The sequence below is a fragment of the Lissotriton helveticus genome, chromosome 6, assembly GCF_964261635.1.
Source record: "Lissotriton helveticus chromosome 6, aLisHel1.1, whole genome shotgun sequence".
Taxonomy (NCBI): Eukaryota; Metazoa; Chordata; class Amphibia; order Caudata; family Salamandridae; genus Lissotriton; species Lissotriton helveticus.
Window position 1 is genome coordinate 954422351 of NC_136067.1, and position 26058 is coordinate 954448408.

A 26058-nucleotide genomic window follows, 5' to 3' on the forward strand; every position below is an offset into this window, starting at 1 on the left:
CTACTGTCTTGCTTCTATTACTTTGTATGTTTGTTACTTGCTTTCTGCCACTTGAGCCCTGTGATTTCTTCCTGTCCTGTTGAGCACTCCTCCGTGCTAGCTCCTTGTCTATTTTGCCTGTGTTTAGTTTCACCCCCTTGCTGTTACTGCCTTGTGTGATCCTGTTTGATCGTAAGTATCCGTGGACACAGCTGACTACCTAGTTGGTGTTTCTTGTTCACTGAGAGTATTGTCTTTGAGTTACATTTATAACATCACCATAGGTATCAGCTCCACAGACCCTGCCTTTGCATGCATGTCCTATATGTGGGAATGTGCAGTGAGTATCTCTAACAGCATTTGTGGGTGAGGAATTTACTGATCTTCAGTCTTACCGTGTGGAGCTCCTGAGTGCTTTACCCTACATTCCCTTTATTGTTAATGTTGGTATATATATATATGTCTTGCATATCCGTCCTGTCTGTAGTTTTCTGAATGCTAAATCACCTCTGAGGACCTGTCCTTTCTGAGTCTTCCCTCTCTTATTCTCTTGTACAGAGCTTCCTCTTTGGATTTCCTTTCTCCTTTGATTCGCTTTGTGATCTTGGGCAGCTCTGTACCCTGTATTCTGCCTACGTTGTCTTCCCTGGCACCAGTTGCCAGAGTCCCTGACACATGTCATTTTCCCAGACTGAGTCCCGACATATACCTTTTAATTTCACCACTTATAATGAGAAATGTTTCTTCTAACGCCTGTGCAGCACTCTCTTCTGTGAGGGCAGTCTACCTCTTCTTATGCACTACACAGGGGCCAAACAGCCAGCTAGCCAGCCTCCATATTGTTATAGCCCAAGATGTTGTTTTGTTTTGGAATTCTAATTCACGAACAGCTGGGAGCGCCACATGCACACAAAGACGGCCATCTATAATTAAATCTTTTCCATGACAAAACCCAGAAACATTGGTCTTGTTAGTTACGTTTTTCTCAGTACTTCATGTACTGGTACATTTCAGAGGGTGTATTCATCTTCCGTAGATACAAATTGTGTATGTGCTTATTAAACAAATTTGGGACTTTCTGTGACATCAGTGCACATTGGCATTTAGGTGTAATGGGCGTTGGGGCGCTGCCATGCTTGTTTGAGCCCTGTTTTTTAATTATCAAAAGAGTGGATAATAATAATAACTTACTGGGGCCAATCCAGACGCTGGTAGCAGAGTTGGGATTAACCTGAATGTGGGCTCCCAGAGAGACTGGGAGCCTGTATCTGCTGTCTCCAACCCGACAACGCAGCTCGGGTTAGAGACATCTCAGTGCGCTTGTCGTTTTGGTTGTCATAAGATGACTGGCTGAACTCACATGCACACTGATATCCGTATCCACCACTCCCCCTCCATTAATACCCCCTTGGTGGCCACCCCCCCAAGACTCAGCCCTTAGAACTTGAAAAATAAAACGATAATATACCTGTTTTATTACCGTTTTATTTTTCAAGTTTTGAAGCTGTTGGCAGAGGGAGCGACACTCCTCCTCCATAGCGGAGGAGCCGCCACTCAAACCCTATCGTGCCCATTTTGAGTGATCACCAACTGCCACTGCTCCCCATCCAATACGTGGGGATAGGAAATTCCAACTTTTCCAAGACTGGTCCAAAACTAGTGGGAGAAGTTAAAGTGGAAGACAAGAGTTGGGATACAAATTCTGGCAAAACAGATATGGCCTGATTGACATGATAAGATTCACTGTGGTCGAAACAAAAAGAAAGGCCTCGCACTAAGATGGGCATATCATTTTGATTGTGTAGAATATGGGTTTTAGCAGAATATCTAACTAAATTGCATTCTCCTTTTTTCAATAGGTCTATTTTTACTGGATTTGTCGGGATACATGCTACTTTGAGTGGTTTATTGATCTGCTGCTGTCTCTAGAATCACAAATGGCGGAAAGAGGCAGCACCCATTTCTTGAGCTATCACCTGTTTCTGACTGGCTGGGATGAAACTCAGGTAACAAGCCACAGCCAATTGTATGTCGGGTGTTTCATCAATTTCTCGTCACTTAAACAAGCTAGCATTGCATAAAAGCAGTACTTATTTTTTTACAAAAATAATTTTAGAGACCCACGCATGCTCATGATGTTCTCAAAAACAGGAAAAACATTTTTGATTAATGCAACACGGGCTTCTTTTGAAAAACAAACATACTTTAGAAGAGTCTTTTTGCAACACTTTACGAATGGGAAATTTGCTGTGCTGCCTACTAGTACATGGGTCACATTGCAAGTGACATCCATATTGGCAAACCAGTTGAGGAATCTGCACATTCTTGGTTAGCAGACTTGGATAGTACCTAGGGGTAGGCCCTATCCCTTAGCTAGGCCATAGAACGCTACATCATCTTTTTCTGTGCTAGTGGAATAAACGTCTTTACAGTTGCATTGAATCACGTGGAAAAAAAAGAAATTGACGGTTTATGACTTCCTTGACGTTATTTCTTTTTCATACCACTCTTTTCTCTACTTTGGTTAAGAGTTCATACAGTATGGTATTTTAAAAAAATGAAAGCGAGTGTGTTGCTCCTAACTTTTGGCCTATAAAATTAGATTAATAGATATGCTACACCTGCTAACTCTCCGCCACTCACAAACGCTGATAAAGACTCTCATCAAGAGTTGCACAAGCAATAACCCTAGGTAGATACCACTCCTGGCTAGAGTAATAAAGCCTAGGTAGATACCACTCCTGGCTAGAGCAGTAAGCCTAGGTAGATACCACTCCAGGCTGGAGCGATAAGCTTAGGTAAATACCACTCCGGGCTAGAGCGATAACCCTAGGTAGATACCACTACTGGCTGGAGCGATAACCTTAGGTAAATACTACTCATGGCTAGAGCGATAACCCTAGGTAGATAGCACTCCTGGCTAGAGCGATAACCGTAGGTAGATAGTTAGATACCACTCCTGGCTGGAACAATAACCCTAGATAGATATCACTCCCGGCAAGAGCAATAACCCTAGGTAGACACCACTCCTAGCCATTTCAACTTTCCTGGTGTCTCCTAGCCCCAAAACTGTGTGCCCACACACCTGACCCAGAGATGAAGACAGTGCTGAAGGGACTGCGGCAACTGCAGCTGGCCTTCTCCTTCATGCTGGGGTGAACAACAACCTCTCCCCCCACTCTTCTCTCACCTACTCTATCCTCCCTCCGTCCGCCTTCCCAAAGCCACGTGTACCACAGCCTTCAAATAGGTGCCTCATCAGTTTACCACCAGCTCCAACTAGGTAGTGATGAATGCAGATTTGGGCCTCTTATATTCCTTGGAAAACAAGGAGCATTGAGTATTGGTCCCGGTGTTCCTGGGTCTGCATGCCATTCCCCATTCAGGGGAGTTTAGTTGGCAGACCATGCATTTTGGTGTGGGAATGTCAGTCATAATCTCTAATTCTGGTTCCCGGGACGCTTACACCACAATATGGGAAAATTGTAGTGAGGTCCAAAGATGTTTTCTTACAGAGAGTTCTTATAGATAGCCAAAGTTGCTACTGATCTTGACAGATGAGGCCAAAACATTATAAAACCTTATATTTTCTGATTTCTGCCTCCAGTAAAAACAATTTAGAGCATGCAGCTGCCTCTCTGTTTCTTCTGCTTACATATGCCTTTCTTTTCTACATTCGCGATAAAACCTAGACAAGATGGCTTGCAAAAATACAATAATTTGTAGCTTGGAAGTTTGACACTCTATTAAAAACATATTTTCAGTCTTTAGGCTAATACTGGTGGATAGTTGTTTGAGGGCTTTACCAGTGCAAATACCGGTGCAGATTCTTGGCCGATTAAGCGTTCTCTGTTGAATCTTTATTTCCAACTGAGGCTAGGCATCAGAAGGAATACATTTCAATAAGGTGAAGCCCATTAGCCTCCACTAGGAAGACAGAGAGTGAGTGGTTAGGTTTCAAACCATAAGGAATATTAACAAAGTTAATCATCAAATTAGTTCCAAATCAATGACCAATACATAAAGGATTGAATCAATATATTTCGAAGCAATCCAAAAAGCCATATCCCAAAGACAACTATTACTAAATTGTCTCGAAAGCAGAGTTAAGCAAAATCAGTTCTCCCATATAGAGAGAACCCTACTTTGCCAAGTGGGGAAAAGTTTCTACTAGTAGGCCTGGGACGAAAGAGTTCTAAATTATCATCTACATTTCACTAGTTTAAATCATACACTTCTAAAATTTGATACACATGGCTCCCACATAATGAACCAATCATGTTAAAGTGCACACAGGTAACTAAGCTCATTATTTTCTGAAACTACTGCACCATGAGACCTCTCTAAACGTCCTTCAAACTTATACAACATAATATATTATACAAATAATATATATGCCTGGAGTGATAAATGGCTTTTGTTATTTGACAGCTCGGCAAGGACTGCACTGTACTAGTCCTATGCTTAAAGACTTTGCTGTTTAAATGGCGAAAGACTTTGTCATTTTCTATCTCGGCATGGATAGCACTGTCTAATCCTATGCTTAAAAACTTTGATAGAAAAACAGACATTTGAGGTGAGCAGATCTAGAGTGTCGCTGGTGTTGAGAGAGCTCTAACAGGAGCTGCTTTCCACCTAAACTGAGACCTACCCAGAGTTCTCTCCTTCTTTTTTGCATAATTTATGCGTCACTCTATGCCTGAAAGGGTTTTGTTTTGACTTAATACTGGGTGCTCCCTTGTGTCTGGACAAAGCTATACCTCTCTGAAGAGCTCTAATTAGAGCGAAACACTGTGTCAGGGGTTGCTTTTATTCATTTCAGGTTGGCTTGAGTTGGTATTTTACCAATTCAAAGCTGTAATATTGTGCCTGGAGTGATAAATGCCTTTTGTTATTTGACAGCTCGGCAAGGACTGCACTGTACTAGTCCTATGCTTAAAGACTTTGCTGTTTAAATGGCGAAAGACTTTGTCATTTTCTATCTCGGCATGGATAGCACTGTCTAATCCTATGCTTAAAAACTTTGATAGAAAAACAGACATTTGAGGTGAGCAGATCTAGAGTGTCGCTGGTGTTGAGAGAGCTCTAACAGGAGCTGCTTTCCACCTAAACTGAGACCTACCCAGAGTTCTCTCCTTCTTTTTTGCATATATATATATATATATATATATATATATATATATATATATATATATATATATATATATATATATATATATATAAAGAATTCCACAAAACGACTCACGCAGACTTTCGCCGCTTGCCGCAACACGGACCCAGGTAAGTGCTTTTCAAGTTCTCTTTATTCCTGAAATGCCAAGACACGTTTCGCAGTCACAGCCACTTGTTTTATATATATATATATATATATATATATGTATATATATATATATATATTCACTGAAAAAACCATAGGTTTCAGGCCTTATATAGTTAGGAATTAGCATTTACAAAATCTTTAACATTCACTCAAAAAACTATAAGTTTTAGGGGTGTTCTAGTTACCTGGACATTTCACTCATACAAAACCATTGAAATTGCTCCTATATAGTTAGTTGTACTAACTATATTTCGCGCACCCGCAATCCACTGCTGATGATGTCACATATTAGATCATTCATGACATGGTCAGTGACATCACTGATGACATCTCAAATGACATCACTGATGACATCACTGATGACATCATCCACGTGACAATCACATACACCTTTTCATACATTATTACAATTTTTCATCACTGTTTGTAAAATACAGAGTATCATATTTAAATCCATTGTCACAGCAATACAAGTAGCTAAGAATCCACTCAGTGATTCATAGATGTATACACACATCTAATCACTTACCTATGGATTCACTCATACATGCTGTCAATGAACAATAGAACACTATCAAAAATACTTATACATCTATATCGACATTAAACAACAGCACGCATCCTATTCACATATGAAGTCATCCTACTCACTTATGCAAACAATAGATCATACTTACATATTTACTTAGCAAAACACTTATACAAACACCACTTCTTCTATTCATTTAGATAGTAAGTCATACTTAGTGAATTATAAAATCATTATTACAAGTATACAGTTATCCATACAGTCACTCACACAATCATTGTGTCTTATGTATACTTATTTATATACAACAACTGACACATACATTGCCTTTTATTTTTCTAGTTTGTTGGACCTGTACCTTTGAGAAATATATTTGCTCATCACCACACCCATAAAGAGATTCCCTCACCCAAACTGTTAGAACATGTAGTTTTAACTTCATATATCTACTGAATCAACTATTCACACATCTTTGGACAGTCACACACCCCCCACCGAACCACACACACTTTCACACTCCCATACAAATACTCAGTTAACTAATCAATAACTAATATAGACTTTCACATAGCTAGTAACCAACTGTAGAATCAGTTTACACAACAACTGACAAAGTGATACAGATATTCACACAGTTTAGTCACTATCCACTATATTTAGTGAGACATTATAAATTGGTCAAGTAAACAGTCAATTACACTGCTACTAAATCCTCCATCCAAATATTTATTTATATATATCCACTCATTCTTCAATGTAAATTACTATATATATAATGCATATTTAAATAACGAAGCAAACCACATTCACTGGATGATGTCATCAGTGATGTCATTTGAGATGTTATCAGTGATGTCACTGACCATGTCATGAATGATCTAATATGTGACATCATCAGCAGTGGATTGCGGGTGCGCGCAATATAGTTAGTACAACTAACTATATAGGAGCAATTTCAATGGTTTTGTATGTGATGGATGCCGGAGTGCGTTATTACCTGGTGGGTAAACTTGGAGCATATATATATATATATATATATATATATTCACTGAAAAAACCATAGGTTTCAGGGGCGTTATAGTTAGCTGGACATTTCTCTCATACAAAACCATTGAAATTCCCCCGTTATAGTTAATTCAGCTAACTATAACTCGCGCGCCCGCAATGCACTGCTGATGACGTCACATATTACATCACTCATGACATGGTCAGTGACATCACTCATGACATCACTGATGACATCATCCAGTGAATGTGTGTTTCTTTGAAAATTAAATATGTTTTATATATATATATGTAAAGGTAGATGGAAGAATAAATGGGTATATAAGGGAAAAATTGATTGTATAACGCATTAATTAAGAGTATCTTAGTAAATATATGGGTTAGTGAGTAATGTTTAAATATATAATAATCAGTATTAGTCTTTCACTTTGTATATGTTACTGCATGGGTTGGTGAGTAGCTACATGAGTGTCTATATGGGTTATTAGTTGTTTTTTTGAGTATCTGTATGAATGTCTGAGTGTCTGTATGGTTCAGTGGGGGGTCTTACGTAGTGCATAGTTCCATGAATGAGTGACTCACTGCTTGTATGTTCTGAAGACAGCATGTGTGCAGGACTGTATGGGTGGATGAGTGTGTGTATGAGTGTGTTAATGAATGAATGACTGGCTCAATAGTGTCTTTATGAATAACTACATATGTTTTAAACTAGTATATGAAAGTATTGGTGTATATAAGTGAGTATATGTGATAGTGAGAGATTGGAAAAGTTCCTGTATAAATAAGTATGTTTTTATATAAGTGATTGTTTAAGAGAGTAAGTATGTGTACGTTTCTGTAGAAGTGAGTGTAGTGGTGTGTGTATAACTGAACATGCAAGTAAATGGATGTTTAATTCTTTATTAGCATGAGTGACTATGTGTGTAAGTAACTCTATGGATGAGTGGCGGTGTGTAACAGGATGTATAGGTGTATGAGTACATATAATTTAAATGCTAATTCCTAACTATATAAGGCCTGAAACCTATGGTTTTTTCAGTGAATTTCAAAGGTTTTTTAAATGTTAATTCCTAACTATATAAGGCCTGAAACCTATGGTTTTTTAATTGAATTTCAAACGTTTTTTAAATGCTAATTCCTAACTATATGAGGCCTGAAACCTATGAATTGATTGGTTAACTGGCTTATTAAGTGTATCTTAGTGAATACATATATTAGCGAGTAATGTTTAAATATTTAAATATATGCATGAGTGATGTAATATGTGACGTCATCAGCAGTGCATTGCAGACGTGCATGTTATAGTGAGTCCAACTAACTATAACGTGGGAATTTCAATGGTTTTATGCGAGTAAAATTTCCAGCTAACTATAACTGGTGTGAAACCTATGGTTTTTTCAGTGAATTTCAAAGGTTTTTTAAATGCTAATTCCTAACTATAACTGGTGTGTAACCTATGGTTTTTTCAGTGAATATATATATATATAAAATTTCTATGGCAAAATGAAACCCCTCATTTTGTTCCTTTTCAAAATAAATGTATTAAGTGTTACCACTTTATTCCAATCAAGATGACTTCAGGTGTGCCATACTTTTGTCATAAGTAAGACGGTTAGCGTTCTAGTTGTTCTTTAGAACACTCTGAGACATTCTGTCATTGGGCTATAGTTGGGCTACATCTGGCTGATATTTGGGCTACATTTGATTTTTGTTGTCTCTGGTGGCCATCTTTGGGCTACATTGGGCTACATTTGGGCTCTAACATATATATATAGCCCAATGTAGCCCAATATATATTTTTCAAAGTTAATTTTCGTAAAAACCACTGGAGCACATATCTTGAGACATAGCAAAGGCACATCGGGCTACCAGTCCCTACAATTTTGCCAAGTTTGGTGGAAAACCATTCAGCCGTTCGGGCTAAAAGTGAGTCCAACCGCCCTATGGAAATTAACATGGGGAAAACACGTTTTGGGACCCCCCTTTTATCTCGGCCCCCGCTTGACGAATCCCCCCCAAACTTTCAGGGAAGGAGCGGAGCGCTGCGAGGCAATGTTAAGGAAAATTTCAGGAAGATTCCTCAACCGGCGCCAAAGTTATTCCCAATAGAATGTTGCGATTTCCCTATGGAAAACAATCCTAACTATATATAGCTACTGGCTATCGCCAGTAGGTAATATAAATATATATATATATATATATATATATATATATATATATATATATATATATATATATATATATATATAAATATGTCAAAGCAAACTCCCTCGAAGAAAGAGCAGAGGCCACACAGGGGAAGTTTCTGAGCCAGCTTTAATCGCAGTTCACACGGAATGGCGAATGCATTTCGGCGTCGTAGCCTTCTTCAGCGCCCAGAGTGTGTTCAGGATGCAGGTGCAAAATCACGGGTTTAGAATACCCAGCCCCCTCCTGATAGGTGTTCAGATGCTCCTCCCCCAGGTGAGTCACATGCGCTAATACCTTATGTGGGCCGCCCAGTGGCAGGCGCCTACATATCCCATAATGCTTTGTTCTTAACGGGTGGGTATTGCGAGGGTGGAACAGCAACATAATTCAGCACAAAACTCCAAAGTCCGTGTTAGTGCGCATTCTGCTTTCTCCTCTGGTCCCCACGCTGCAGCAACCTCCAGACATCAGGAATTAATTCAGCGTGGGCAAGTATGTGGGTACACCTTGCCACGGTGCAGTCAATGACCGCATACACCGCCACCTGTCTTCCCGTGCCTGAAGGCGGGCCTTGGCAATACCAGTAACCTGGAAGAAACAAAGATCCGCCGAAGCAGTGTCCAGCAAACCAGGGCCACTTAAAGCTGCGAGAGCCTCTTGAGCGCAGCACTGGAACTGCGCGAATGAATGTCAAAGCAAACTCCCTCGAAGAAAGAGCAGAGGCCACACAGGGGAAGTTTCGGAGCCAGCTTTAATCGCAGTTCACACGGAATGGCGAATGCATTTCGGCGTCGTAGCCTTCTTCAGCGCCCAGAGTGTGATCATGATGCTGGTGCAAAATCACGGGTTTAGAATACCCAGCCCCCTCCTGATAGGTGTTCAGATGCTCCTCCCCCAGGTGAGTCACATGCGCTAATACCTTATGTGGGCCGCCCAGTGGCAGGCGCCTACATATCCCATAATGCTTTGTTCTTAACGGGTGGGTATTGCGAGGGTGGAACAGCAACATAATTAGGCACAAAACTCCAAAGTCCGTGTTAGTGCGCATTCTGCTTTCTCCTCTGGTCCCCACGCTGCAGCAACCTCCAGACATCAGGAATTAATTCAGCGTGGGCAAGTATGTGGGTACACCTTGCCACGGTGCAGTCAATGACCGCATACACCGCCACCTGCCTTCCCGTGCCTGAAGGCGGGCCTTGGCAATACCAGTAACCTGGAAGAAACAAAGATCCGCCGAAGCAGTGTCCAGCAAACCAGGGCCACTTAAAGCTGCGAGAGCCTCTTGAGCGCAGCACTGGAACTGCGCGAATGAATGTCAAAGCAAACTCCCTCGAAGAAAGAGCAGAGGCCACACAGGGAAGTTTCGGAGCCAGCTTTAATCGCAGTTCACATGGAATGGCGAATGCATTTCGGCGTCGTAGCCTTCTTCAGCGCCCAGAGTGTGATCAGGATGCAGGTGCAAAATCACGGGTTTAGAATACCCAGCCCCCTCCTGATAGGTGTTCAGATGCTCCTCCCCCAGGTGAGTCACATGCGCTAATACCTTATGTGGGCCGCCCAGTGGCAGGCGCCTACATATCCCATAATGCTTTGTTCTTAACGGGTGGGTATTGCGAGGGTGGAACAGCAACATAATTTAGCACAAAACTCCAAAGTCCGTGTTAGTGCGCATTCTGCTTTCTCCTCTGGTCCCCACGCTGCAGCAACCTCCAGACATCAGGAATTAATTCAGCGTGGGCAAGTATGTGGGTACACCTTGCCACGGTGCAGTCAATGACCGCATACACCGCCACCTGTCTTCCCGTGCCTGAAGGCGGGCCTTGGCAATACCAGTAACCTGGAAGAAACAAAGATCCGCCGAAGCAGTGTCCAGCAAACCAGGGCCACTTAAAGCTGCGAGAGCCTCTTGAGCGCAGCACTGGAACTGCGCGAATGAATGTCAAAGCAAACTCCCTCGAAGAAAGAGCAGAGGCCACACAGGGGAAGTTTCGGAGCCAGCTTTAATCGCAGTTCACACGGAATGGCGAATGCATTTCGGCGTCGTAGCCTTCTTCAGCGCCCAGAGTGTGATCAGGATGCAGGTGCAAAATCACGGGTTTTATATATATATACACGGCAGTCCAGCCGCGCAGAGTGCACCACCCCGTCATAGGGGGCCAAGAGGTTGGATAAGTATTGAGCCTCTACAGGGGGACTACAGTGAGGATTGAGGATGTCTTCAAATGCGGAGGCCCATAGAGGGCTTAGAAATGAAAAACAGTCATTAAAGTGCATCCATTTGAGGACTAAATAATGCAGACACTACAATTCCCATAATGCGTTGGTACAGATTCATTTGAAAAGCCCATTGAGGGGCGTGCCATAAAACACGCTGCTAATCAAAGGGAAAGGAATGGGGAGTGCCCCCACTAGCACAAATCTCTTCCGTTCAGCCTCTGATGAAGAAGCACTGACTTTGAAATGCGTCAGGCATACGGAACAACCGTTGTGAAATTTATCGGCAAGATGAAGTACGTCCGTAACTATTAAAGGCTTTTATGGCAAGCACTGTGGCCAGAGTGCTTCCTAAACGTTGGGCAACCTGGAGCTTTGATATATACAGGGCCGGACTGGCCATAGCGGGTACCGGGCGTTTCCCCGGTGGGTCACCAGGGTGGGGGCCGGTTTTGGGTCCCTGGAGGTCCATTTTTGTTACTGGGGGCCGGCAATATCGGCCCCCTGTAACAAAATCATTTGAAACTGGCCCTGCAAACAGCACGCCACCCCACCCCTCAGGGGGGGGCTGAGCAGTTTGCCGGGGCCAGTTTTGAGTCCCAGTCCAGCCCTGAATATATATATATATATATATATATATATATATATATATATATATATATATATATATATATATCAAGCTCCACGGTTCCCATCGGGCAGGAACGCACTCAGACCATTGACAGGAGGGAATCCATTTATTGGTAAAAATGCTTCCCCTGGAAAGATTGCTTTCTCAGCTTTATGGTTGGTTTCACCACGTTCCGCAGCTTAAGTCGATTACGCCGGCACGTTTCGAATCTTCCATGCTTCTTTTTCAAAGGCTTCACTCCCATGTGCTGTTTAAGACACACCTTCCTTTATGGCAATATCACGCCCTCTGATGGGCAGGGAATTCTGGTTAATGTAGTGTGCCTCATTATTAAAACACTGTATGAGTGCACTTCATTCATCTGCCGGATGCCGGAGTGCGTTTTTACCTGCTGGGTAAACTTGGAGCTTTCATTATGTGCGGCAGCCCTCCCTCAGAAAACACACCACCCCATGATCACAGGGGCCACGGAGCTTCATATCCAATGGAGGTTGGTTGTGGAGACATCTGGATAGCATTAATAGGCAGGATCCATATGCCGAGGCCCATTGGAGGGCTTGCAATGCTGTTACAGCAGTTGAGAGCCGCTGTTAACACTACATGTCCCATAATTCCAACCCGGTCTCATTCGAGCTAATTTATAAGTGGGCAGATGTGTCAGCTTTACAAATCAGACTGTCACGCCTCTGAAGAAGTGCAGGAAGAACTGAAACGCGTCTGGCGTTAAAATGACAAGAATGCTGTAATTTCGTTTGGCACGCTGACCGTGCTTTTACCTCATTAAAAGACTTTTGCTGATGGATGCCGGAGTGCGTTTTTACCTGGTGGGTAAACTTGGAGCATATATATATATATACTTTCCTTGTGGCCGATGCAAAGCCTGTGCCAACAGTAAAAGGGTTTACTCTTATGAAATCATGGGTTGTGGTACTAGAAAGAAGAAGAAAATAAATCAGTTCCTCACATGCACCTCCCCTTTTGCGGTCTATTGTCTTCTCTGCCCCTGTGGGCTTAGATACATAGGCAGTACAATCAACCCCGTGAAATTACGTATTCTGGAGCATATGCGGGCGATAGTAAACAGAGATTTTACATACCCTGTCGCCAGACACTTTTCGATCAAACACAAGAGCGACAGGAACCTGTTACAGTACTTTTGCCTTGATGCGATCCCAGACAATATCAGGGGAGGGGATAAACTGCAAAAACTTCGCAGGTTAGAATCCCGATACATCATAGATTGTCAAACCAAAGCCCCCTGGGGATTAAATTGTGGGGAGGAATTGACTGTGCATCTAGGGAGTTGAAATGACAATGCCACACAGTATTTCCAGTGTAAATATAAAGTGAATTACAGCTACACGACAATGCTTGTTTGTAAATAGTGTCTTTCAGCAATTAGTCATCATTGAGTGTCTGGTATCACGGGACGATGCATGTCCTGTGATGTATTATACTTCTTTTGTTTTTTCAGGATTTTTGTGAAATCTTGCAACTTTTTTGTTAATATTTTATAATGCAACATCCGAGAGTGATTGGCAAAAATGATGGTATTGGGTATTTGGAAATTTATACGGCAACCTTAGCGTTGCCTTAGGCCGATCCACGGCAAGATTTATAATCCATTTCCCGGTAGATTAATGAGAGGAGATGTGCCGATTCACGGCAGTATTTTATTATGTAAATTCTGGTTGGAAAGTCGAGTGGCTTTTTCACAAGTAAGAAATGTGGTAATTAATGAATGAAAAATGTATTGTTTAAATACGAGTATGTTAATGCGGGATGAAATGCATTAGCAACATGGCGCACACGCGTCAGTCCTCTCTCTGTGTTTGCTAATACAGCTCGTTTGTTGAATTTGAAATAAATGGCGCCAAGTCGCGTGTTACGGTGTAACTAACATTGAGGAAGGAAGCGTTGCTTCCGAAACGCGTCTGTGCGAGTAAAGTTGCCATTGCAAAGATTCCCGTGTGTGCTGTCTTTATTTTTCTCCCAGGACTGGGAGGGAGTGAGCTTTCATATTAGAAGCGCGAAGCTCTGACGCGCTGAGACGAGCACCCGCTGTAAGTGTGCACCGGACTTTGGAGCAGTGAGCTTGGATATATATATATATATATATATATATATATATATATATATATATATATATATATATATTCACTGAAAAAACCATAGGTTATAGACCATATATAGTTAGGAATTAGCATTTACAAAACCTTATTTTACTCACACAAAACCATTGAAATTCGCATATATAGTTAGTTGCACTTACTATATATCGCGCACCCGCAATCCACTGCTGATCATGTCACATATTACATCATTCATGACATGGTCAGTGACATCACTGATGACATCACTGATGACATCTCAAATGACATCACTGATGACATCACTGATGACATCTCAAATGACATCACTGATGACATCTCATTTGACATTACTGATCACATCACTGATGACATCATTCATGTGATAATACGATGAACCTCTTCAGACTCTAATATAACCTTAGATACACTCAGTGTAAACAGACACTCACAGACTGTCACTCATCCATGGAGTTACTCACACACCTAGTCAGTCATGCAAAGAATCAATCACACCTCCATTTCCTCAACTATACAGTTATACACACCTTACTTATTCAAACATATACTAACACATATTTACTCTCTTATACAATCCCTGATACAAGTTCACAATGATCCATACAGCCACTCACACATTCACTGGCTCTTATGCACAGTTATTTATATATCTCAACTCTCACATGTACTGTGTTTTACATATGTACTTACTTTGACATGTAGCACTGAGATATCCATTCACTCACCAATACACTCATGCACACAGTCAACTGCCCATACAGCTGTTTCCACATGCACTTTTGAACCCATACATCTAGTGAATCAACTGCTCACACATCTATGCACAGAGTCATACACCTCCCAGCCACCCATACACACTCTCAGTCTCCCATACAAATACTTGGGCAACCAATCAATAACCCATATAGTTAATCATATAGCTAATGATCAACTGTGACGGGGTGGGTCCGGGGAGGCCTGGCTTACCTGTCTCCCCTCTCTTTGAACAGCATGCCGGCGCCTGGAGGAACGCGGAGGACACAGACGGTCCGGACCCCGAGTAGGCTGGAGAGTCCTGCTACTTTAATTGGGCGGAGCTGGACAGGGAATACGTCGCTGAACACGCCCCCTATGTGCAGGTAAAAGCCGCCCATGACTCCGCACAGGTGTGTTACACACCCGGAGGTGTAGAAGGAGAGACGGACGGTTGGCGAGGAGAGGACGAAGGCGAGAGGAGTACGGAGGAGAGCCGAGAGCTGAGGAGCGAGGGAGACAGAGGAGCGGAGTGGAGCCGGGAAACAAAGGAACATCGGAGGCCAGAGGCAGAGGCAAGAGCGGGAGAACGGCGAAGAAGCGAGGAGGCGGTCCCAGACGAGGAGAGTGAAAAAAGCACGGAGCGTCGACAGCGGAAGGGAGAAACCGACAAGCCAGGAGGCCACCAGGAAGGCGCTTCGCCCAGCCACACTTCATCGAGGGAAGTGTGGCTACCGGAGGTACGTTCACGGCTTCCAGGCTGGGTGGGCTTTAAGTGGATTAGACCACGAAAGTAGTTTGGCACTCACACCCTAATGCACTACCCCTCCCTCACCTACCACTACCGTAGTCCATAGAAGGAGTTGTGCACGTGTGAACCCTCACTCCCTTACCCTTGATTCGGATTCAAACAGTCAGCTGAAACGCTGTTCTTATTTCTCCCCTGCATGGCGGACGGCTCGACATCGTGGAGGAGAGCTCCAGGACCCCCAGTCCCAGAACCCACCGGGACGTGCGAAGAGCAGAGCGGGAGAAACGCCTACAAAGACTCTCAGAAGAGGCGGAGACAGCCTTACCATACTACAGAAAGACAGTACCCCGTAAAGAACGTTTAAAGCAATAAAACCTGCGTTACCCCGACTACCGGTCTCTGTCAGTCTGTTTGAAGGGACTGTAGTCCCGACCCCTGCCCCGCTAGCCATACATAGCGACCCCGAGGCGCCACAAGTGGTGGAGAATGCGGGCACACCGATAGCCATCTGGGATCCAAAGATGGAAGAGCTGCTACAACGTCTAGTGAAAGGACAGGAGCAGTTGGGCTGGGCCGTGGAACAGCAGTTAGTCACCGCCCAGGCCGACAGGGTTGCACTCAGAGAAAGTGTGGTAAAGACGATTGAGGAACTGCAACCGCTAAGGACCGATCCCGCCGGTAACCCAGTGAGAGAAGTAGTAAGACAACACACCCCCACCCCATCCGGCATCTCATTACAAAAATATGTGTCTGGGGACGATCCGGATGCCTTCCTGATAAACTTTGAAAGAGTTGCCCTGGCGTGTGGGTGGCCATTGGAGAAGTGGCCGTTCTTTCTGGCCCCGCTATTGACAGGAGAAGCCCAGGCCGCATATCAAGTGGCCAACGGAAATGGACAGACCCCGTACGCGCAGATAAAGACTATCATCCTTGATCACTTAGGGCTGGATGCGGAAGCCTATCGCGCCCGCTTCCGCAAGGAGAGAGGAACCCCGGGCGAAAACCCTAAAACACTGTTTTTCCGGCTGAAAGCGGCGGCTGACAAGTGGTTGACCCCAGCCCTGAGTACAAAGGAGGCCATAATGGACAAGATCTACCTAGAGCAATATCTGGAGGCTCTGCCGTTTGGGACCCAGCGCAGGTTACGACAGCACTCCAACCTGACCACAGCTCAAGCGATGGAGATGGCCTCCACCTATTCACGGGCCCAACCCAGGCTACACCCGACGGAACCCGAAAAACCCACAAGACCACCGGTTCGAGTAGACCGGAAACCCCGACCTCCTCCCGGGCTTCCTGCACCCAGACCTCTGAACCCAGATGCGTCTCCTGCGAGAGGCCCTCAATGTTTCGATTGCGGCACATGGGGCCACATAGCCCGGTTTTGCCCAAAGAAGAGAATACAAGAAGAACCCATGGAGGTTGGCTACTTACCTCGTGCTGTTCTGTTTTCAGCGGAGCTTGGAGGCGCTTATCACGTGAGTGTCCTAGTAAATGGCAGGATGGTAAAAGCCCTGTTGGACTCTGGGTGCAAACAATCAGTGATACAGGGTAGGTTTGTGTGTGACTCCCAGGTAATGCCCGACTCCCTGGTACATATCAAGTGCGTGCATGGAGACGTAAAGAGCTACCAGGTCGCCAGCGTCCCTATAGAGATGGAGGGGGGGCGGCAGGTGGTTGTAAAGGTGGGGATAATGGACAACCTTCCAGAGGAGCTCCTACTGGGGACTGATAACCCCCACTTCCTAGACCTGTTTGCTAAGAAGCTGAACAGAGGGAGGGTGGGCCCAAAATCAGTGCTCATAGCCCCTGACCCGTGGGAGGGCGACCGGAGCTTCCAATTTGCGCAAGCCAACGACTCAACGTTGTTCAATTCCTGGGAACAGGCCCATGCAGAGCAGGACAACCCGAGCCCCCGATACCCTCGGTTTTTGATACAGGAGGACCTGTTATACAGACAGGCGAAGGAAAACGACCCAAAACAACTTCTGGTCCCGGTATGTTTTAGGGATCAGATTCTGTTCTACGCCCACACCCATCTCCTAGCAGGACACATCGGGAGCGAGAAAACCACCCAGAACATCCTGAGGAATTTCTACTGGCCAGGAGTCTACCAAGACATCAAGACCCACTGCCAGGTCTGTGATGTATGTCAGCGCAAAAACGTACACAGACCCCCAGCAGCCCCCCTACAGCCGCTACCGATCATCGGGACCCCCTTCGAGAGGGTGGCAATGGATCTCATCGGCCCGCTCCCAAAAACGACTAGGGGAAACCAATACGCCCTGGTCATTGTGGACTACGCCACCAGATATCCCGAGGCCTTTCCCCTGAAGTCCCCCACCTCCAAAAATATAGCCGAGAAGTTCCTGGAACTATTTTCCCGAGTCGGTTTCCCGAAGGAGGTGCTTACCGACCAAGGCACCCCCTTCATGTCACGAGTCATGAAAGAGGTGTGCCACCTGTTGAACATGCATCAGATCAAGACATCAATATATCACCCACAGACGGACGGTCTTGTGGAGCAATATAACGGGACCCTCAAGACCATCCTAAAGAAAATGCTGACAGCAAACCACAAGGACTGGGACCGGCTACTTCCTCTTGCTCTCTATGTCATTAGAGGCCAAACCCAGAGCAGCCTAGGATGTTCTTCCTTTGAAATGCTGTTCGGAAGACAGCCACGGAGTCTGTTAGACATGACAAAGGAGTATTGGGAGGCTGAGCCTACAAGAGACACGAAAACGCTCCTTGAGTATAGCCAAACCCTGAAAAACCAAATAGGGAAAATACGGGAGCTGGCTTATTCACAACTGGAGAAGAGTCAAACCAAACAAAAACACCACTACGACAAAGGAAAGAAATGGAGAAAGCTGGAAGCAAACGATTGGGCACTAGTGTTGTTACCCTCCACCACAAAGAGGTTCAGAACGGAGTGGCAGGGACCTTATCAGGTCATCGAAAGCATTGGCAACACAACCTACCGGCTACGGCTATCGGGGAGGAGAAGCCAGGTTTTCCATATCAACGTCCTGAAGAAATGGCTAGGAGCCCCTCCCGTCATAGCCTATTCTCACCCCGCTAAAGACACCAAGAAGGAAAACACCGTACAACATCTTGTTATCAATGAAGAGCTATTCCCTGAGCAGCGAGAAGGGCTACAAAGTGTTCTTACGCGTCGGGAGACCATTTTTTCCGACCTCCCGGGATCCACGAACCTGGCCGAACACAGAATCGACACACCAAGGGGGACCATTGTCAAGCAGCGTCCTTATAGAATACCGGCCGCCAAAAGAGAAGCCATAAGCAAAGAGGTGAAGGAAATGCTCCGCCTGGGAGTCATCCGCCCCTCAAGAAGTGAGTGGTCATCCCCGATCGTGATGGTACCCAAACCGGATGGGAGTAGCAGGTTCTGCATGGACTTCCGGGCCCTGAATGCTGTGTCTTCTTTTGACGCCTACCCAATCCCAAGGATAGACGAATTAATCGAAAAGTTGGGCGAGGCCAGATACATCAGCACCCTAGATCTCACCAAGGGATACTGGCAGGTGCCACTACGGGAAGAAGACCGCAAGAAAACAGCGTTCTCAACCCCGGACGGTTTATATGAGTTTACTGTCCTCCCGTTCGGGTTACATGGAGCGCCCGCAACATTCCAGCGGTTAATGAATGAGGTACTACGAGAACACCAGGCATACAGTTCAGCTTACTTGGATGACATCATCATCTTCAGCCCGGACTGGGAAACACACCTCCGACAACTAGAAACCGTCCTGCTGCAGTTAACCAAAGCCGGGCTCCACATCAACGCAAAGAAATCGAGGATCGGATTCCAGAAGGTGAAATACCTGGGCTACGTGTTGGGACGGGGGCTCATCGAACCCCAAAACGAAAAAGTGCGGGCCATCGCAGACACCCCCTTTCCCACCAACCTCCGCGAGATGAGGGCCTTCCTGGGGTTGGTGGGATACTACCGGAGATTCATACCCGCCTTTTCGAACATTGCAGCCCCCCTCACAGACACCCTGAAGAAAACCCCGAAGTCGGACTTCCTGAATCCCACCCCGGAGATGAGAAAAGCATTTTTTACCCTCAAAAAGACAATCACCTCACACCCAGTTCTCATATCCCTTGATTTCACCAGTCCCTTCGTTCTGCACACGGACGCCTCCGATTTTGGGATCGGGGCTGTCCTGTCACAAATAACAGAGGAAGGACTCGAGCACCCCATCCTCTTTATCAGCAGGAAACTGTTCCCCAGGGAGGTGAGGTACCCCACCATCGAGAAAGAGTGTCTGGCGATAAAATGGGCAGTAGACAAGCTGAGGTATTACCTGGAGGGTCACACATTCAAACTGTACACAGATCACGCCCCGCTCCAATGGATGAGCCGCAACGCCTCCAACAACCCGAGAGTCATGAGGTGGTTCCTATCGTTGCAACCTTTTTCCTTCCAAGTACTGCACCGTAAGGGGAAAGACAATGCCAATGCGGACTTTCTATCCCGGTTTCCTCTCCCCGATCGGGAGAATCTAAGGGGGGAGGGGTGTGACGGGGTGGGTCCGGGGAGGCCTGGCTTACCTGTCTCCCCTCTCTTTGAACAGCATGCCGGCGCCTGGAGGAACGCGGAGGACACAGACGGTCCGGACCCCGAGGAGGCTGGAGAGTCCTGCTACTTTAATTGGGCGGAGCTGGACAGGGAATACGTCGCTGAACACGCCCCCTATGTGCAGGTAAAAGCCGCCCATGACTCCGCACAGGTGTGTTACACACCCGGAGGTGAAGAAGGAGAGACGGACGGTTGGCGAGGAGAGGACGAAGGCGAGAGGAGTACGGAGGAGAGCCGAGAGCTGAGGAGCGAGGGAGACAGAGGAGCGGAGTGGAGCCGGGAAACGAAGGAACATCGGAGGCCAGAGGCAGAGGCAAGAGCGGGAGAACGGCGAAGAAGCGAGGAGGCGGTCCCAGACGAGGAGAGTGAAAAAAGCACGGAGAGTCGACAGCGGAAGGGAGAAACCGACAAGCCAGGAGGCCACCAGGAAGGCGCTTCGCCCAGCCACACTTCATCGAGGGAAGTGTGGCTACCGGAGGTACGTTCACGGCTTCCAGGCTGGGTGGGCTTTAAGTGGATTAGACCACGAAAGTAGTTTGGCACTCACACCCTAATGCACTACCCCTCCCTCACCTACCACTACCGTAGTCCATAGAAGGAGTTGTGCACGTGTGAACCCTCACTCCCTTACCCGTGATTCGGATTCAAACAGTCAGCTGAAACGCTGTTCTTTTTTCTCCCCTGCACGGCGGACGGCTCGACATCGTGGAGGAGAGCTCCAGGACCCCCAGTCCCAGAACCCACCGGGACGTGCGAAGAGCAGAGCGGGAGAAACGCCTACAAAGACTCTCAGAAGAGGCGGAGACAGCCTTACCATACTACAGAAAGACAGTACCCCGTAAAAGAACGTTTAAAGCAATAAAACCTGCGTTACCCCGACTACCGGTCTCTGTCAGTCTGTTTGAAGGGACTGTAGTCCCGACCCCTGCCCCGCTAGCCGTACATAGCGACCCCGAGGCGCCACATCAACACATGCAGCAGTTTACAGAACAACAGACATAATGATGCACAAATTGAGACAGTTTAGTCACTAACCCATGCACTCAGTGAGACACATTTAATCACTCACTCATACAGTCAGTCATGCACCTACTAAATCCTTCATCCAGACACTTATACATCCACTCATTCTTCAATATGTTAGACATATTTTAACTTTACAGAAACATACAGTCACTGGATGTTGTCATCAGTGATGTCATCAGTGATGTCATTTGAGATGTCATCAGTGATGTCATCAGTGATGTCACTGACCATGTCATGAATGATGTAATATGTGACATGATCAGCAGTGGATTGCGGGTGCGCGATATATAGTTAGTGCAACTAACTATATATGCGAATTTCAATGGTTTTGTGTGAGTAAAATAAGGTTTTGTAAATGCTAATTCCTAACTATATATGGTCTATAACCTATGGTTTTTTCAGTGAATTTTCAAGGTTTTGTAAATGCTAATTCCTAACTATATATGGTCTATAACCTATGGTTTTTTCAGTGAATTTCAATGGTTTTTTAATAGCAAATATCAAAAGCTGTAAAATGTATTCTTCTTTTAAAGGAAAAATATATTTTATATGTATTTAATATAATTTTTTTATGTATATAAATTTTTTGAGGGAACAAATTTATCAACTATCATGCTGAAGAAGAGTGTGGGAAAAAAAAAACAAAGAGGAGGACTAAGAGGAAAGAACAATCAGTTCAAAAATACAATTGCTTTAAAGCATGAAGTGCTTTTCCACACATTTACATTTAAATAACCCATATTAGAACATACAAAATATCTACAGAGGAGACGGTGTACATTGAATTTTAGACTCTTCATTGGTACCTACATGTTGGTACTTACATCACCCACACAACACAACAGCTCTATTCAGAGCTACCCTACCTCAAAGCACTCTAAAATATTATTTTACTATTTCCCTTTGTTTTCCCCTTGTTACGCTTTCCGGAACGCTACCCGGTGCGCGGTCCGGGCGCTAACCGTGCGAAAATATGAAAAAAAAGTGTTTTTTTTTAACATATATGGGCCTCCTCTGCCACCCTCAGAAAACCTAGGGGGTCAGGATATGTCTCCCGTGCCCCCTTATACCCATTCCCAACATTGTTTATCCTCCATCTTGTGACTAAATTCGTCCGAAACACAATATGGCGGACTCCCGTTACGCTACCGGTGAGCTACCCGGTTCGCGTACCGGGTAGCGTTTCCACCGCGAAAAATCGAAAAAAAATGTATTTTATTCTTTTGCCCCGCGGGGTCCCTTTAATAGCCCCCACATCAATCCTAGGGGGTCAGGAGGGGTCTACCTTGCCCCTTTCATTCATTTGCCCCTTTGTTTATTTCCACCTCTTGTCTCTCGATCCTACCGAGAGACAAGATGGCGGCCGCTCCGGCCGGACTGTTTAGAATGTTGAGAGTCACCGGAGAGCCAATCTGCTTCTCCTCGCGAAGTTCCGTTACGCGTCTGGTACGCGAACCGGGGCGCTAACCGGGACGCTGTCACAGATATATATATTTTTTTGAACGGTAATTTCTCAAAATCCACTGGAGCACATATCTTGAGACCTAGCAAAGGCACATCTGGCAAACAGTCTCTACAATTTTGCCAAGTTTCATAGAAATCCATTCAGCCGTTCGAGCTAAAAGTGAGTCCAACCGCCCTATGGAAAACTCAATGTTAAAAACACGTTTTGGGACCCCCCTTTTTTCTCGGCCCCCGCTTGACAAAACCCCCCCCAAACTTTCAGGGGACGCTCAGAAACAAAATGTGCCATTTTCCTGAAAATTTCAGCCAATTCTGTCCACAAACGCCAAAGTTATTAGACATAGAATTTTCAGAAATCCCATAGAGAAAAAATCCTAACTATATATACCTACTGGCTATCGCCAGTAGGTAATATATATATATATATATATATATATATATATATATATATATATATATATATATATATATATATATAACATCTCTATGGCAAAATGAAACCCCTCATTTTGTTCCTTTGCAAATTAAATGTTTTAAGTGTTAACACTTTATTCCAATCAAGATGACTTCAGGTGTGCCATACTTTTGTCATAAGTAAGACTGTTAGCGCTCTAGTTGTTCTTTAGAACACTCTGGGACATTCTGTCACTGGGCTATAGTTGGGCTACATCTGGCTGATATTTGGGCTACATTTGGGCTCTTTTGTCTCTGGTGGCCATCTTTGGGCTACATTGGGCTACATTGGGCTACATTGGGCTACATTGGTCTACATTGGGCTCCAACATATATATAGCCCAATGTAGCCCAATATATATTTTTCAAAGTTAATTTTCGTAAAAACCACTGGAGCATATATCTTGAGACATAGCAAAGGCACATCGGGCTACCAGTCCCTACAATTTTGCCAAGTTTTGTGGAAATCCATTCAGCCGTTCGAGCTAAAAGTGAGTCCAACCGCCCTATGGAAAACTCAATGTTAAAAACACGTTTTGGGACCCCCCTGTTTTCTCGGCCCCCCCTTGACGAAACCCCCCCAAATTTTCAGGGGCTGCTCAGAAACAAAATGTGCCATTTTCCTGAAAATTTCAGCCAATTCCGTCGACAAACGCCAAAGTTATTAGACATAGAATTTTCAGAAATCCCATAGAGAAAAAATCCTAACTATATATACCTACTGGCTATCGCCAGTAGGTAATATATATAACATTTCTATGGCAAAATGAAACCCCTCGTTTTGTTCCTTTGCAAATTAAATGTTTTAAGTGTTAACACTTTATTCCAATCAAGATGACTTCAGGTGTGCCATACTTTTGTCATAAGTAAGACTGTTAGCGCTCTAGTTGTTCTTTAGAACACTCTGGGACATTCTGTCACTGGGCTATAGTTGGGCTACATCTAGCTGATATTTGGGCTACATTTGGGCTCTTTTGTCTCTGGTGGCCATCTTTGGGCTACATTGGGCTACATTGGGCTACATTGGGCTCCAACATATATATAGCCCAATGTAGCCCAATATATATTTTTCAAAGTTAATTTTCGTAAAAACCACTGGAGCATATATCTTGAGACATAGCAAAGGCACATCGGGCTACCAGTCCCTACAATTTTGCCAAGTTTTGTGGAAATCCATTCAGCCGTTCGAGCTAAAAGTGAGTCCAACCGCCCTATGGAAAACTCAATGTTAAAAACACGTTTTGGGACCCCCCTTTTTTCTCGGCCCCCGCTTGACGAAACCCCCCCAAATTTTCAGGGGCTGCTCAGAAACAAAATGTGCCATTTTCCTGACAATTTCAGCCAATTCCGTCCACAAACGCCAAAGTTATTAGACATAGAATTTTCAGAAATCCCATAGAGAAAAAATCCTAACTATATATACCTACTGGCTATCGCCAGTAGGTAATATATATATATATATATATATATATATATATATATATATATATATATATATATATATATATATATATATATATATATATATATATATATATATAACATCTCTATGGCAAAATGAAACCCCTCATTTTGTTCCTTTGCAAATTAAATGTTTTAAGTGTTAACACTTTATTCCAATCAAGATGACTTCAGGTGTGCCATACTTTTGTCATAAGTAAGACTGTTAGCGCTCTAGTTGTTCTTTAGAACACTCTGGGACATTCTGTCACTGGGCTATAGTTGGGCTACATCTGGCTGATATTTGGGCTACATTTGGGCTATTTTGTCTCTGGTGGCCATCTTTGGGCTACATTGGGCTACATTGGGCTCCAACATATATATAGCCCAATGTAGCCCAATATATATTTTTCAAAGTTAATTTTCGTAAAAACCACTGGAGCATACATCTTGAGACATAGCAAAGGCACATCGGGCTACCAGTCCCTACAATTTTGCCAAGTTTTGTGGAAATCCATTCAGCCGTTCAAGCTAAAAGTGAGTCCAACCGCCCTATGGAAAACTCAATGTTAAAAACACGTTTTGGGACCCCCCTGTTTTCTCCGCCCCCGCTTGACGAAACCCCCCCAAATTTTCAGGGGCTGCTCAGAAACAAAATGTGCCATTTTCCTGAAAATTTCAGCCAATTCCGTCGACAAACGCCAAAGTTATTAGACATAGAATTTTCAGAAATCCCATAGAGAAAAAATCCTAACTATATATACCTACTGGCTATCGCCAGTAGGTAATATATATAAATATATATATATCACCTCCACGTTGGTTCACCACTCGGGATTTGTGCAGCGCTCATGCATGTGCGTTATCCTGCGGCTGAACCCACGCCGCTCAAATATAACAATAACTTTTCCCCGAAGGGGAAAGATGGGTCGCACAACCAGTTTTGATTTTTACAGCAATCTCTTTTTATTGCTCAAAGTTTCACAGGGCAATAGCGCAATGATCTACGCGTTTCGGTGTCTCGCCACCTTGCTCACGATCAATAGGTTTGCCCCACCCCTTTGTTTTTTAAAAGATTACATTTTTTTCCCGTTACTCTCATTTCCTGTCACATGTTTCCCAAGGATTCTGGTCCTTGTAGTTTTCGCATTGTTTTAAACAAAAGATAAGACCACATAGTGCACCTAGTGGTATTTTTTAACCAAAAGTTTTTTTCCATTCATGGTCTTTGTTATGTTTTTAATCCTCCTGTGCATACTGCCTTCCAATAGGCTGTCCATATTATATTTTTATGCCTTCCAATAGGCTGACTTTTTCTATGGCCACTTCAGCACAGTTCTGACATTGTTCATCATAAAGTTCTTTTGCTCTGTTTCATTTTTATAAGTGCACATATAATTCCTCTGATTGATTTAATCCGTTTGGGTGCAAGCTCCTCAGGTTAATGATAAATCTCGATTCTGCTTGTCTCAATTTTCTCTCACGATCACCTCCCCGTTCTCCTTTTGGAATTGTTTGTATGCCATAAAATCTCAATTTTTGCCAGTCTGCCTGATGGCATTGTTCCATGTGTTTGGCTATGGCATTCGAGCGGTCCTTGTGGA

The 26058-nt window shown here is 44.3% G+C and overlaps 1 protein-coding gene across 1 annotated transcript in view; it reads left to right on the forward strand.

Moving 5' to 3' along the window:
- Positions 1 to 26058, forward strand: part of NOX3 (NADPH oxidase 3) — a 632637-nt gene that overhangs the window by 543861 nt on the left and 62718 nt on the right. Inside the window, exon 11 of the mRNA XM_078647785.1 lies at positions 1839 to 1985. Coding sequence (XP_078503911.1) covers positions 1839 to 1985 — 147 coding nt within the window. The remainder of the gene's footprint in view (positions 1 to 1838; positions 1986 to 26058) is intronic.